At 40.6% G+C, this 14,817-nt stretch overlaps 1 protein-coding gene across 5 annotated transcripts in view; it reads left to right on the forward strand.

Annotated features, from left to right (window-relative positions):
- Window positions 1-13,629, forward strand: part of Washc2a (WASH complex subunit 2A) — a 72,143-nt gene extending 58,514 nt beyond the window's left edge. For 3 of the 5 annotated variants that reach the window (XM_058580012.1, XM_046446737.2, XM_058580013.1), the window contains 8 exons: window positions 5,395-5,523; window positions 5,657-5,737; window positions 6,280-6,402; window positions 7,353-7,415; window positions 7,784-7,990; window positions 9,514-10,134; window positions 11,376-11,553; window positions 13,292-13,629. In XM_058580012.1, the coding sequence (XP_058435995.1) occupies window positions 5,395-5,523; window positions 5,657-5,737; window positions 6,280-6,402; window positions 7,353-7,415; window positions 7,784-7,990; window positions 9,514-10,134; window positions 11,376-11,553; window positions 13,292-13,431 (1,542 nt within the window). In that variant the 3' untranslated portion in view covers window positions 13,432-13,629. The remainder of the gene's footprint in view (window positions 1-5,394; window positions 5,524-5,656; window positions 5,738-6,279; window positions 6,403-7,352; window positions 7,416-7,783; window positions 7,991-9,513; window positions 10,135-11,375; window positions 11,554-13,291) is intronic. The other 2 variants (XM_058580014.1, XM_046446739.2) reach the window with 1 other exon arrangement.
- The last annotated feature ends 1,188 nt before the right edge of the window (window positions 13,630-14,817 follow it).

Consider the following 14,817-nt stretch of genomic DNA (forward strand, 5'->3'; position numbering starts at 1 on the left):
CCACCCCTGTATATTTACTGAGGGTTGCCCTATGGCATAATATATGGTCTATTTTTGAGGAGGATCCATGTGCTGCTGAGAAAAAAGTATATCCACTTGATGATGGTTGATACATTCTATATATGTCAGTTAAGTCTAGGTTGTTGATTGTGATATTGAGTTCTATAGTTTCTTTATTCAGCTTTTGTTTGGAGGATCTGTCCAATTGTGAGAGAGGTGTGTTGAAGTCACCCATAATTATTGTGTTGTGGTCTATTTGATTCTTGAACTTGAGGAGAATTTGTTTTATGAACGTCGCAGCACCATTATTTGGTGCATAAATATTGATAATTGTTATGTCTTGTTGGTGAATGGTTCCTTTTAACAGTATATAATGTCCTTCCTTATCCCTTTTGATTAATTTAGTCTTGAAGTCAATTTTATTCGATATGAGGATGGCCACCCCTGCTTGCTTACGAGGACCGTGTGCATGGTATATTTTTTCCCAACCTTTCACCTTCAGCCTGTGTATGTCTTTTCCAATCAGATGTGTCTCCTGGAGGCAGCATATTGTTGGATTTGTTTTTTTAATCCATGTTACCAGCCTATGTCGCTTTATTGGAGAGTTTAAGCCATTAATGTTTAGAGTTACTATTGATATATGGTTTGTACTTCCAGCCATGTTTGATTATTTATCTTCTTTTTTTTTTTTTTTTTAAATTTAGTTTGTTTCTCCATGGTTAGCTTTCCCCCCGCCCTCTGTCTTTATAGAGGCACTTCCCACTGATGGTTTTGGTTATTGTTTTTCATTTCTTCCTCGTGTAGTGTTTTGCTCAAGATGCTTTGCAATGCTGGTTTTCTGGCTGCAAATTCTTTTAGCTTTTGTTTATCATGAAAGATTTTTATTTCGTTATCGTACCTGAAGCTTAATTTTGCTGGATACAGAATTCTTGGTTGGCATCCATTGTCTTTCAGTGTTTGAAATACGTTGTTCCAGGATCTTCTCGCTTTCAGCGTCTGTGATGAAAAATCCGTTGTTAACCTTATTGGTTTACCCCTGAATGTAATCTGCCTCCTTTCTCTTGCAGCTTTTAGTATTTTCTCTTTGTTCTGTATATTGGATATCTTCATAACAATGTGTCTTGGCGTTGGTCTACTGTGATTTTGTGTGCTCGGTGTCCTGTATGCATCTACAATTTGTATATCCGTTTCCTTTTTTATTTCTGGAAAGTTTTCTGTAATTATTTCTTTCAGCAGGTTCCTCATTCCCTTGGTTTGAATCTCTGTACCTTCTTCTATCCCGATGACTCGTAGGTTTGGTTTCTTTATGTTATCCCATATCTCTTGGATGTTTTTCTCGTGGTTTTTAACCAGCCTTTCTGAGTTGGCTAGGCTCTTTTCAAGATGAAATATTTTGTCTTCATTATCTGATGTTCTGGCTTCTACTTGCTCCACTCTGTTAGTGATACTCTCAATTGAGTTTTTAATTTGGTTTATCGTTTCCTTCATTTCTAGAATTATTGTTTGGTTTTTTTTATAATCTCAATCTCCTGATAAAGATGCTTAACTTCTTCTTTTATCTGTCTATGTAATTCATTTTCAAAGTGTTCTTTCACTGTTTGGATTTGCTGTCTCGTATCCTCTTTAAGGTTCCATTCCATCTGTCTAAGGTGTTCCTTGAGTTCTTTATATGACCATTTTTCTGCTGACTCTAGGTCCTCCTGAATATTTAGGCTGTCCTTCATTGTTTGTACTCCTTTTCTTCCTTGCTTTTTTATGCTGCTCATGTTACTTCTTGTTCTGTTTGACTGCTGAGTTACTGTTTACTCTTATAGATTTATTTGATGCTTGAGAGGAAAGATATTAGAAGGGAAGGGAAGAAGTCACTAAAGAGAATGAGAGTAGGCAGGTACAATTCAAGGAAGGGGGAATAAGAAGATTGAAAAGAAATGAAAAGACAAAAGAAACAAGAATAACAAAGATTAGATAATAAAGAAAGAAAGAAAAGACGAAAAAAAAAATTTTAACAAAAATAATAGTGATAATAAAAAATGAAAATTAAAATTAAAAAAAAAATAATAAAATAAAAAAAATTTAAAAAATAGAAACATTGAAAAAAAATTAAAGAACAACAACAAATAAAAATTGAAAATGAAAGAAAAAGAAGAAAAAAAAGAAAAAGAAAAGAAAAAAAATGATAATAATAATAAATGCAGTCCTAGAGTTCTATTAACTTCTCTTCCAGTAGGTGGAGCTGTGCCCACTGGGCCAAGCTTCTCCTCTCAATAGGTGGGAACCATTCACTGTGCAGCAGCTCTTTCTCCTAGACTGGGCGGGTCTCCAATCCTGAGTGTCTAGGGCCTTGTCTTGTGTTTCCTCAAGCCAGGCCGTGCTCACCTGTGGCGCTTACCACAATACTGGCTACACGCCAGGTCTGCTGCTCCTGGGAGCCCTGTTTTCATGAACACCTGGGCTCACTCTCCCTGTTTGCCTCCCTCAGACCCTAAGTTTGTAGAGCTTGGGGCTGAGATCCCCCAGCGAATTTGCTTGCCCTCCTGTAGCCACGCCCCCGGTAGCTGGTGCAAGAGACCTCAGTTGTCAGCACTGGTGGGAGCGGTAGCCGGGAGTTCCGCGCCGCGAGTCCCGCGCCACTCCTGATTCCCTCGGTCTGGTTATTGCGTTCACAGGAGAGCTGGGAGTGGCCCTTAAGGTTTCCCCGCTGTGTGGAGAGAGATGGCTAGGGGATTACACACCTGTCGCGCTGGTTTCAATGCAGTTATCTCCTCCGCCCGTGACGCCATTTCTCTGCCATGGTGATATCCCATGCAAATGGTGACCGTTTGTTCCCTTTGCCGGATGACCAATGCAACGGGTGGGTCCTGACTGTCTCTCCCAATCCCCGTTTCAGTCCTGTGGCCACTGCCTATGAAGGCTCGGTTGGCTTTTACCTCTGTAAGTTCCTAAGGGCCGACCAATTATTTCAGCGGGATCGTTAGTGCTGAGTCACACGAAGCAGGCGAACCGGAGCTTAATTGCCTCCGATTCGGGCTCTGTGTGTGTGTTCTGAGGGGCCCAGCCTGTACACCCCAGATCCACGTCAGCTCAGCATTGCCTAGTGATCCTGAGCAAACAGCATTTAGACAGTTTACGGCTCCCTATGCCCGCGCAGTTGAAGATGTCAGAGACTTGATCTCTCTGCGCCTGCCACCATGTTACATCTCCTCAGTGATATTCATGTTGCCCTTACAGCTTCCTGGTATAAGCAAGTTCTTGGGATTATACAAACTGCTGCTTCTGTTTCCAGTCCAGATTTCTAGAAATGAAACTCTGGGCCGCGCTGACGAGCGTCCGCGCTTGTCTGCGACCGTAGCAGAGCCGCCCTGGCCTCCGCAGCTCTTCAGCCCGGTGCCAGGCCCCAGGGGCCCAAGCGGCTGCCGCCGCGGCTCTCCGTCCCCCTCCTCCGGAGCACGGGTCCCCTGGCAGGGGGGTGCAGAACGACCCCAGAGCAGGCTCTGCCCGAAGGTGCAGCGGCGAACAGGCCACAGAGACGCTCGAGGCTGCAGTCCAGCCTTCGGAGGACAGGGCTCGGCACGCAGCCCAGCTCCAACCTCTAGGTGCGGCTGCCGGACAGTGTATACAGAGCCATCAAGACGGCAAGCAGAAAGCAAATGGCGGCTCCCGCGGAGTGGATTTTCGGCACAGAAACCACAGCCCCGCCAGCAATCCCAATCCACAAACTCTCCCTGTATAAAAAATATTCAAAAAAAAAAGAAAAAAAAAAAAAGGCGGGGCGCACTGAGCTTTCTTTGCCTCGGGTACTTACAATCCACTGCTGATTACACATTCAGCTTCTCCACCCGGAGCGAAGCGAAAGAGGAAGCAGATGGGAGCAAAGCGCCCGCGGCTCTGAGCAGCCAAGCGTCTCTTTTTCGATTTCTTTGTTCTTCCTGCTCCTTGGCAAAGTGGTCCACTACAGATTAACAGTGAAAGGAGCTTTAACAGACTGTGCGAAATCTCTATTAAAGCCGCTGCTTTGAGCACCACGCTCAGCACTTCAGCAACCCCCGTACGCAGCGGCCATCTTCCTTCTGTTCTAAACTGGTTCTTATATATTAATAATAATTAATCATTAGTTAACAATGTAATTTAATTTGTTCAGAAGTGGGGTTTTGTTCTTAATCTTTTGTTTGTTTAGGCTGTCATAATAATGAATAGGGATGAATTTTAGAATGTCAGATCTGAAGCATGATATCTTCAAACCAAGTAATGTGAACAGTAATTTTTAAATGTCTGTTATCCTAGCAAACAAAAAATAACTTTTATGGAGTCTGAAGGTAGCGGGATGGAAGGCTTAGGAGATGGCTTGCTGGTCATGCCTGTGCCATGTCTGTGGACTAGGGATACATGCTTGATCCACTCTGGTTTTTGGGATTAAGTCACTGGTGCCTGTTGTTCCTTTTAGGAATGAGAACTCATTTAATTTTGTTTGTATTCCAAAATGTTTCTCATGGAACTCATGGATTTTTTAAAAAATAAATGCTCAGATACCACACAAGGGTTGAAAGATGATCTTTCTAGATTATGTTTTCTGTATTCATAAATTTACTTTCCCCTATTTTTGATAGCTCTTCAGTATTCTATTATGTGAATAAATTGCTTCAACCTTTTGCCAGTATAAGCAGAACTGCAGGGGACACCTTTCTTGTGTCCATCTTGGTACTTGTGACTTTTGCTTAATAAATCCTTAGAAATCTAATCACATTGGAACCGCCGTTTGACCCAGCTATCCCACTCCTTGGTCTATACCCAAAGTTTTTAAAAACAGCATGCTACAGGGACATAGCCACATCAATGTTTATAACAGCACAATTCACAATAGCAAAATTATGGAACCAACCTAGATGCCCCTCAATAGATGAATGAGTAAAGAAACTGTGGTATATATACACAACAGAATATTACTCAGCAATAAGAATAAAATCATGGCATTTGCAGATAAATGGATGGAGTTAGAGAAGATAATGCTAAGTGAAGTTAGCCAATCCCTAAAAACCAAAAGGCGAATGTTTTCTCTGATATAAGGAGGCTGATTCATAGTGGGGTTGGGAGTGGGAGCATGGGAGGAATAAATGAACTCTAGATAGGGCAGAGTGGTGGGAGGGGAAGGGGGGGCATGGGTTAGAAATGATGGTGGAATGAGATGGACATCATTACCCTAAGTACGTGTAAGAAGACACAAATGGTGTGAATATACTTTATGTACAATCAGAGATATGAAAAATTGTGCTCTATATGTGTAATATGAATTGTAATGGATTCTGCTGTCATGTATATCAAATTAGAACAAAAAAAAAAAGGAAAAAAAAAAAGAAAGAAAGAAATCTAATAACGTGTGATCTTCTCTCTTTCTCCCAGGGTCAAGATCCTGATGCCCGCCCCAAGAGCACAGGTGTGTTTCAGGACGAAGAGCTCCTCTTTAGTCACAAGCTCCAAAAGGACAATGACCCAGATGTTGACCTTTTTGCTGGCACCAAAAAAACGAAGGTTAGTTTCCAGTGGGTCCCTACATTATATGTTTGTTATTGTGTTAGATAGTCTCTCACTGGCTCACTGAGCTCTGTTTGTAAATTATTTTTCTTTTCTTTTGGATATTGAATCTAAATGTTGTCTATTGTAGTTGTCAAAGCCAAGCACTGGGAGCCTGTTTGGTGATGATGAAGACGATGATCTTTTCAGCTCTGCTAAGACCCAGCCTGTGGTACCAACCTTTTGTTCTCAGTGTTGGGGAGTGTGGGAGAGGAAACTATATCCAGTTATAGGATGAAGGAAAATTACATTGTTCCCTAACTAATAATATTAGAACATTAACTGACCCAGACCCTCTGACTGTATTAAAAGTGTCTTTGATTTTTTAAATGGTCATTACATACAATATGGTGACTGCATTTTTGGGCCTTTTAGAGAGAAAATTTTAAATCTGTGTGTTATTTTTTTTTTCCCTCTGTCCCACTCAGTTTTTTATATACTATTTTCTTTTTATCATAGAGAGGACTCCTGCAAAAAAACAGTTTTTTTTTTTTTTTGGTGATGCTGGGAATTGAATACATGCTAAGCAAATACTCTACCACTGAGCTATATCCCCAGCCCTAGGACATCTTTAAAATGCTATTTTACTTTTACCTAGTTCAACTTCATTTTCAAGGGACTTATAAAACCCAGAAGCCAGGTTCCTTTTTTACATTATGATTTTACTTTAAAATTTGATACATGACAGACTTTGATATTCTTTTTCTTTTGAAGGTACCAGAAAAAAAGAGGGTAGTGAAAAAAGACCACTCTGTTTCCTCTCTCAAGAACCAAAAACATCCAGAGTCATCTCAAGGTAGCAAAGAAAAAAGCATATGGAAACCAGAAACATCACAGGTTAGAACTGACCTCTGTAAGGACCTGCAGCTTTTATTTGCATCCCAGTACAGACTAATTCCATAATGCAGACCCAGAGTTACTCAGAGTTCTCTTAGTTGAGGAAATAGCAAAAGGACCTTTCTTTTTTCCCCCACTCTGTTCTTTTACCCCCTTTCATCTCTATTCTCCCTTTCTACTCTGGAATTTCATGATTCTGTACTTAATCATTATTATTTTTTGACTCCATTCCAAATTTAGTTCCAGGATGGAATTAAGTTAGGGTGAAGAACTTTTTTCCCCACTAGAGACCCCATTTCTCCTCTGGGATAGAATGAAATTTGAGTTAATATAAATCACATGTGATTTATTAGTTTCTTCTAAGTGTCAACATTTCTGCGAAGGCTGTTGTTAGACTTTCTCATCAGCAATCCTCTCAGAATTCTGAGGAGCTTCTTCTGAGAATAGGCCAAAAGTCTGCCTGGAGTGTGTCCCTGGATGTCACTGAGGCCTCTGTCTTGAGCTCAGAAAGGGAGGCACTTGGACTAGCACATCTCTACTCACTCACCCCCAAACTCCTATTCTTTAGTGTTAGAAGTGGTGTCAGGTTGGGGGAGAGGTTCAGTGTGCTCCTCTATGCCACTGTGGTGGATAGCCAGCAGGTCAATGGTGCCAGCTGATCAGGCTTTACTGTTCTGACAGACTACAGCTCTTGCAAATCTTATTCCTCATCTGTGTCTCCCTCTTCTTCATGTATGATCTGAGCCTTTCCACCTACATGCCAGAGGAGGGGGCACAGGTGAAGTAAGGGTAGCAAAGATTTTGAGGCCCTGGGAGGGATTTGAATGAATGATATGGAGAGTGACAGCTTTGCTCTATCACAGATTTATGTACAGGCGTGACTGTAATCCCTGAGACACTTTGCTTCCTCTTTCCCCAATGGATTTTTAACTGAATGTAATTTCATACAGGATTCGTCAGGTCTCGTTCCATTTAAAACCAAAGAACCATCCACTCGGATCGGGAAAATACAAGTAATTATAACACATCTGGAATCTTCATTGCCTACCTTGTGGCATCTATAAACCTTGTTTGAATTTTCACTTTTTTCAGCTGCTGCCAAGCATTTCCTCATCTTTCCCCCCACTCCAGCCACACCCCCAATTCCACCTAGTTGTTGCTTCTTGTGTGCTCTGTCTTTAACGTCTTTTCTTTGATCACAGTGGTGGGCACAGGTGTGTGACCCCCTGTTCTAATTCTAAGACTAGATCAGGTGATTTTCCTACATTTTTTTTCTCCTCTTGTATTCTACATTGTGTACACCGAATCTCATCATGTCACAGAAATAGTAAGAGACTAATGTGTTAAAGAATAAATACTGAGTTTCATTTTTCTTCTTTAGGCAAATTTAACAATTAACCCAGCAGCCTTGCTGCCTTCAGCGGTTCCCCAGATCTTGGGAGCAAAACCTGTTTCACCAGAATTGGCTTTTCCTTCATCTGAACCTGGAAGGAGCCACGGTCTGGAAAGTATGCTTCCTGGCAGTGCAGAGGCTGGTGTGAGTTTCGATCTTCCAGCTCAGGCAGACACCTTACACAGTGCAAACAAGGTGAAGAAAACATCTTTGCTTGCTTGCTTTCCTTTAGCCAGAATAATTTGGATGCTTCTTTCTAGTTCATTGATAGAAATGCCTCTTTAATTCCACATTGAAGATTCCACAATTAATTCCTCATCCTTGCTTCAGCCCCTCCTACTTTTCTCCACCTCCCTAATTCTGCTTCTGCTTTTTCATTGTCTGCTTTTGTTCCATTTACATTACATGGTAGCCACAATGAAGTTTCCCCCTATCTCATTTGGTATCTGCCATCTGTGGGCTTCTCACTGTGCAGAGGAGAACATTCTAGCTTCTAGTTTGGTATGAAAGCCCCTTTACAGGTGATGCCAAGCCATGCCTCCAGCTTTCCCATCAATCTCCCCACACTGCAGCCTGAACTCCAAACACTAGGCTCCATTCCCTGAGTACACAAACTTCGTCCTGCTGCTGCCCACCAGTCATGCTGCTTCCTCACCTGGAATGTTCTTCCCCACCTGTACCTCCACTCACACCTCTAACTTCTGTTGCTTTCCCCTCCCATCCCCATGTCCTGGGCTCCTTTTGCAAATCATGGCAATTCCTCCTCAAGTAAAAAACCTGTCACACTGTTTCGCAGAATCTCTGATAAACTCTGAACTCTTGGAGCTTTTCCTTCTATTTTAAAGGTTTTTCTTTTTTCTAACTAGACTCCCTTCTCTTGAAATCTTAGCTGATCTTTAAAGTGATAAGACCTAGAATGATTTAACCTTAGCAAATACATTCATTTTAAGTGTTTACAGATCTATTTTTTATAAAGTAAAATATCATTTTATTGTAATTTTTATTAGTCTTTTTTTGGTGGTGGTTAAGTTTAAATTAACTACTTCTTGAAATTATTCATGAAATTTCCTAGAAGTAGGCAGGTACAGTCAAGTACTTTGCCCCAAATAGGTTGTACTCTCTAAAACTTGACTGGATTGTATATTTTGGAACATATCACAAATATTAAATCATAGCTATTGAGAGACTAATGTTTCAATGTTATATTAAGGGCTCTGGTTTCAGAACCATTTTTTTTAATATTTGAATTTAGTGTTTGTTGGCTTGAAGAAAACAGAACCTCAGGTTACCTCTCTTTCCTTATTGTGTCATTCCTCTTTGCTCCTGAAGCCTAATTTAGATTAGCACCTAATAAAGCTTGGTTCCAGAATCTCCCAATGCTATCTTGTTTTGAAAGGTGCCCACATTTGAATAGAGAAAAGAAGAATGCCTGTGAGGGTTGTGAGTCATAGAACATCAATCTGCCTACATTCTGAGGTCCCAGCAGACACTGAAACTGCACCATAAACTGCCCTCAAAAGCCTCAAAAATGAAGTACGCTAGCAAACTCCTTTGGAAATCTTTAAGAAATAACTTCTTTTGTATTTCAGATAATGATTGATAGAGACCAGATAACCTTACAGTACTTCATGCTACTGATTTCTTTGCTATGTTAGCTTTTAATAATTTTTACTTTATCATCAGATCAGCATGTGATTTTTTTTTTCATCCAATTGCAGAGCCGTGTCAAAGTGAGAGGGAAGCGCAGACCACAGACCCGTGCAGCCAGGCGGCTGGCTGCCCAGGAGTCCAGTGAGGCTGAGGACATGAGTCTACCCAGAGGACCCCTTGCACAATTGGCAGATGGTGCCATTTCACCAAATGGCTGGCAACCTCAGCCTAGAGCAGCCAGTGGAGAGGTCTTTCAGGAGGCAGCTGCTGCTGCTGCTGCTCCACCTTGGGAAAATAGTCCTGTTCCTGCAATGGACAGAAGCCCCTTTGCAAAGTCCCTGGGTCAGTCCAGAGGCGAAGCTGACCTGTTTGATTCTGGGGACATCTTTTCCAGGGGCCCAGGATCTCAGTCCATGGAGAGATCAAAAGCCAAGGGGAAGGCATCAGAGACCATGGCCCACCCACCAGCAGGGAGTAAAGAAAAAAGCCCCCTGTTTCCTGTACTCGGTGAAGCCAGCAGTGATGATGATCTCTTTCAGTCTGTTAAACCAAGACCAGTAAAGAAAGCAAATCCCTTTCCCCTCTTGGAAGATGAGGATGATCTCTTTACAGATAAGAAAGGCAAGAAGAGTGAATCAAAATCTAATAGCCATCAGGATGTCATGTCAAAAACAGAAGATATTTTTGAGGTAGTAAAATATTTCGTACTTATTTCTCTGTTAAGAAAAACAACTGATTGACTCATTTGTGCTATCTATTACATTAAGCTAGTTTTGTAGACACCTGATATTTACTTAATGGTTATAATTAGGAATCCCTATTTTTTTTAAACATTTATTTTTTAGTTGTAGGTGGACACAATATCTTTATTTTATTTTTATGTGGTGCTGAGGGTTGAACCCAGGGGCTCACACATGCTAGGCGAGCGCTGTACCTCTGAGCCACAACCCCAGCCCAAGATTCCCTATTAATGACTGAAATTTATACAGAAGTGTTTGATTTATTGTTGTTGTTGTTGTGTTGCTGCATGTAGGGGTATTTTTTGGCTGGTCATAATCCTTGATAAAAGTCTTGATTTTATTCATTTATTCATTCGTTCATTAGATTCATTTTGTGGTATTGGGTATCACACCCAGAGCCTCTAACATGCTGGGCAAGCATTCTACCACTGAGGAACACTCCCAACCCCAGGTCTTGATTTTTTTTTTTTATTGTTGGTTGTTCAAAACATTACATAGTTCTTGATATATCATCTTTCACACTTTGCTTCCAGGTCTTGATTTTGATAGTTTTGATTTTTTTTTTAAATTTTGTAGAACGTTGCTATAGTCAGCTTCCTTGACACACCACTCTCTGACGTATATGAAGTCTATTGGTGTAGCTTGAATGTTTAACATTTGGTTTTGAGGAAATAGGCCTTGACTGGACCTGCTAATTTAGCAAAGGCACATGCAGTAAGGCCTTCAGTGGCTGTTGCTCAATAGGTATCTGTTGAGCATTTGGGTCCTGCAGGTGGAGTGAACTAGGACCACAAGTGCTCTGTTCCTCAGAGCTCTCAGGGAGAGCAAACAAATATAAATGGGGAAAGAGATAATTAAGATATTTTCAAATAGCACAAAGTACCATGAATAAAACTAGGGAAGAATGGTGAGTAGGGGTAGGAGACTGTCCTTCAGGTAGAACAGGTAGAGAAGGCCTCAGTGTAGGGCTGGTGTTTTAATATGTAGAATAATGGAGAAGGCCTCACTGTAGGGCTGGTGTTTTAATGATAGAATAATGAGAAAGGCATGTGGAGGAGTGCATTCCAGGCAGAGGGAATATTCCCAAACACCCTAAACAGTTTGTGTTTCTGTACCGCGTTGAAGTATTTTTATCAAGAAAAATTTTTTTAATTTAAAATTGTTTTGCTTGTTTGTTTTGGTTTAACAAGGATGATATATTTGCTACAGAAGCAATTAAACCCTCACATAAAAAAAGAGAGAAGGAGAAAACTTTGGAATCCAACTTATTTGATGATAACATTGATATCTTTGCTGACCTAACTGTAAAACCCAAAGAAAAGTCCAAAAAGAAAGTAGAAGCTAAATCTATATTTGATGATGATATGGGTAAGTTTGTTTTTCTATGTTTGATCTAGAGAATTGTTCCTATTCAGTTCCTTGGTCTGTCTGCTGTTAGTTGTATTGGCCATTTCCTAGAAACTGTTCCCTAGTAGATTTCAGTTTGCTATGTAATCCTGAATTAGGCTGAGTGTGGGTAAGTTATGGATAGTCATTTTGATGAAACAATTTTTTGGTAAGTTAGACATCAAGGAATATGAAGGTACCCAGAATTTAACCTTTCTATATTAACCATCTGACAAACACTGATGCTATGAAAGCATGATCCATCAGGAACTGGCCCATGGGCTGATACATAGGCTGAGGTAGCTACGTTGGGTACCATGCAGTAGGTTGAGTCAGAGTTCCAGCTAGAGAGTAAGGGTCAGCATTTCAAAAACTTGCGCGTAGATGAGGTGAGTAGGATTGCAAGGAAGTAGAACATACATCAGACTTGGTATCTCATTGTTTGTGAACATGCTACAATTTCTGCTTGCTCAATGGGCAAGTCAGATGCCCCGTAGCTGTAAATGTTGGGCTTCCTGTGTATCCTATGTCTAAAACTTGGGAGTTAAGGCCAAATATATGCTTCCTATTCTTCTTATCCAAATCTAGACCTTGAGACTACCTGGGAGACAGTTGGTGTTGCAGAGCCACACAGGGCATACTGCCTCAGCAAACTGTGTGCTATCTCCCACCCTGTGGAGTACAGGAGACTTCATTTGTTTCTCATCAAAAATGTAATACATACTTATGGTAATAGTCATATAATTTAGAAAATGAAAAAAAAAGCCTCAGATGTAAGCAATATCAGTAGTTTGGTTTATGTCCTTTCAGACATTGTGATGATAATATATATTTGTATACATATAAACATATACTTCTTTTTTTCCTGTTCTGTTTCTTTTAGTCACCTTTTTCTTTTCTGTTTTTATCCCCCATAGTGCTAGGGATCACACCCAGGGCCTCACATATACTAGGTATATACCATACCATTGAACCACATCCCCAGAGCCCTTCTAGGCACTTTGTGTCTTTCCATGTCAGCACATGGAGATCTCCTTCCTTGATTTTAGTGGTTGTGTAATACTGCTTTATATTTAGCCATTAGCCTTTTAATGGTGTTCTCACTTGTTTCTAAGTTTTCTCTATTACCAATAATGGCTGTGGTCTTTATCATTTGTGTATACCTGTCTTTGCATCCACATGTTGGAATCTTGGTATAACAGAATCTAAACAGTAACATTACTGGGCAAGCAGCATAATTAAGACAAGCTTTAGAGTAAGTGGAACACTAAACATGGATATAGTCACAAAGACTTCACTCTTACCATTGAGATGCCTTGAATTAATGTATTTATTCTGAAAGAAAGTGAACCCTGTATTGGATTCTTTTGCATATTGTTAGTCACCGTTTCCTTTTAAAACCCAAAGTGAAAAGAATGTAGAAATAAGTCCAGTGTCCCAGATGATAAGTTTCTAGTCTGGGTTAGAGATCCAGTCACCCTTTTTTCTTTTTTTTTCACGAATTTATACACACTTTTATAGCTAAGATATCTGTGCTCAAAACAACCTGCGATTATATTTGATTAATAACTAAACCAGAACTATAAGAGGCTTGACTTCTTTGTTTCTTGATACCCTATACTATTACCAGAAATGGTTCTTTGGTGGTTTGTGTGAATGTGTCTTAAAATCACCCATTTTCTCGCTTGTTCAGCAAATCTTTTTCTTTCTTTTTTCAAAGATGATATATTCTCCTCCGGTGTCCAGGCTAAGAAAATCAAACCAAAAAGCCGATCTGCACAGGTGGCATCTGATCCAAGATCTGAACACAAGGGGTCTAACATATTTGATGATCCCCTGAATGCCTTTGGAGGCCAGTAAAGCATACAGGGTATCCATATCTCACCCTTTAGCTGTGTTCTTCAGTAAATGATGCTGTCTTAATGCTTATTATTTTAACCTGATTACACAAAGCAAACACTGAAACAGCTAGCTCACCATTTACCCAATGTACTTGATATTTTCTGCACTGATTTTAACCATGCTTAATACTGTAAAACAAATAAATGTTTCATGGAGGTTGGTGTGTTTTATTTAATTAGCCTTAGTAGGGTCATAATAAGATTAGGGCATGTTAGAGGAGAAATATATTTGTGGCTTTCATAATCTGTAGGGAATCTGGAGGTGGCAAATGCTATACAGAGGACCTAAGTCCTTTGTTACATGGCAGGAAGTCCTAGCTTAGGAAAGGCCTTGGTAGAAGAGAAAGGAGAATGAGATATACTTCATGAGTCTTAGCTTCAGAGGTGTCCACTGAATTCCAAAAATTCCTGTACAGGTCCTTTAAGGAAACATTTGGCAAGCTATGGACACCAATCATCTGGTTTTGTGAAATTTTACTGGAAAACAGCCATATCTGTTTACATATTGTCTATGGCTACATTCAACCTCCCTACAATGCTAGCATTGAGTAGTTGCAACAGTGACTGGATGGTCCACAGAGCTTAAAATGTTTATTTGCCCCTTTACAGAAACAGTTTGCTGACTTTGCTTTTAGTCATCCATTTCCATCCTTGGAGCTTTGCATTTTCTTATGGAGTCAGCGGGATGAACCCAGGTAATATTAGCAGAGACACATACTTAAATGGAAATGTCAGCCTTCCGAGCAGCAGTGTCCTGCAGAATTCTGCATTGATGGATGTGTTCTGTGTCTCTATTGGCCAGTATGGTAGCCACTTGCCACATGAATGGCTTACCTTCCCACCTACTAGCTATCTTTTCCAGTGCTGTGCCGTATCTGGCATGATCTTGTAGGCTAGCCAGGCCTCACAGATCCTAAAGCCATTAGCAACTTCCTTGGACAAGTTAAGATTGGACTGGGAAACTGGGCACAGTTGTGCATGATTATAATCCCAGCTACTTTGGGATGCTGAGGCAGACGGATCACAAGTTCAAGGCCAGCTTTCACAACCTAGCAAGACCTTGGATTGGGAGTTCCTCATACCCACAGCCAAAGATTTTGTATGGGTCTCACAGGTCAGCAGTGTGTCCTGCTCTGAGAATTGTTTGATGGCAGAAGAGGGCACTTAGCAATTGCCTTCTCCTATCCCTTTTATTAATTTCCTTTCTATTCTTTAGGTTATATATTCAGTTTCCTGCTCTGAGTTCAAGCCCAGTGTGGGATCTGACTCAGCAAGATTTGTCACCAGATCTATTCATTATCAGGACTGATTTTAGGGATTCATGAAATCATAGGAAAAAAAAGAA

Source organism: Marmota monax, unplaced genomic scaffold, assembly GCF_021218885.2.
Source record: "Marmota monax isolate L192 unplaced genomic scaffold, Marmota_monax_Labrador192_F-V1.1 WCK01_AAM20220418_F8-fsc00207, whole genome shotgun sequence".
In the NCBI taxonomy this organism is placed as follows: domain Eukaryota; kingdom Metazoa; phylum Chordata; class Mammalia; order Rodentia; family Sciuridae; genus Marmota; species Marmota monax.